General features: G+C 76.5%; 1 protein-coding gene across 1 annotated transcript in view; it reads left to right on the forward strand.

Annotated features, from left to right (window-relative positions):
- Positions 1-417, forward strand: part of WIPI1 (WD repeat domain, phosphoinositide interacting 1) — a 31,509-nt gene continuing 31,092 nt past the window's right edge. Inside the window, exon 1 of the mRNA XM_007455281.1 lies at positions 1-168. Within this exon, the coding sequence (XP_007455343.1) occupies positions 89-168 (80 nt within the window). The 5' untranslated portion in view covers positions 1-88. The remainder of the gene's footprint in view (positions 169-417) is intronic.

A 417-nucleotide genomic window follows, 5' to 3' on the forward strand; every position in this document is an offset into this window, starting at 1 on the left:
GGCAACCCGGCCCGCGGGGTCGGCACCAGCGGGCTGCTGAGGTGGCTGTCGCCCGCTCGGAGCGGCGGCTTCCCGGGTCGAGCCCCCGATGGAGGCCGGGGCCGCGGATGGCCCCTCGGGCGGGGTGGAGGAGGCGCTCAGCTGCTTCTCTTTCAACCAGGACTGCACGTAAGCCGAGGCGCCTGCCCTGCCGGGAGGTGGGGGTGAAAAGTCGCGATCGGGGGTGTCGTCCAGTTGGCAACTTGTGCAGGAGGCGCGGGCCTACGCCCCCAGAGGCCTCGGCGGGCGGCCGGCGCTGCCCGGACCGGTGAGGGTCCCCGGGCCGCCCCGTCGGCCTCCCCGTCCTCCAGGAGGGGCCTGAGCACCCCGTCGCCCGCTGCCGGCCGAGAGCCAGAGGGCCCGGCCGGGGGGGAAGGA

Source organism: Lipotes vexillifer, unplaced genomic scaffold (assembly GCF_000442215.2).
Source record: "Lipotes vexillifer unplaced genomic scaffold, Lipotes_vexillifer_v1.1 scaffold664, whole genome shotgun sequence".
Taxonomy (NCBI): Eukaryota; Metazoa; Chordata; class Mammalia; order Artiodactyla; family Lipotidae; genus Lipotes; species Lipotes vexillifer.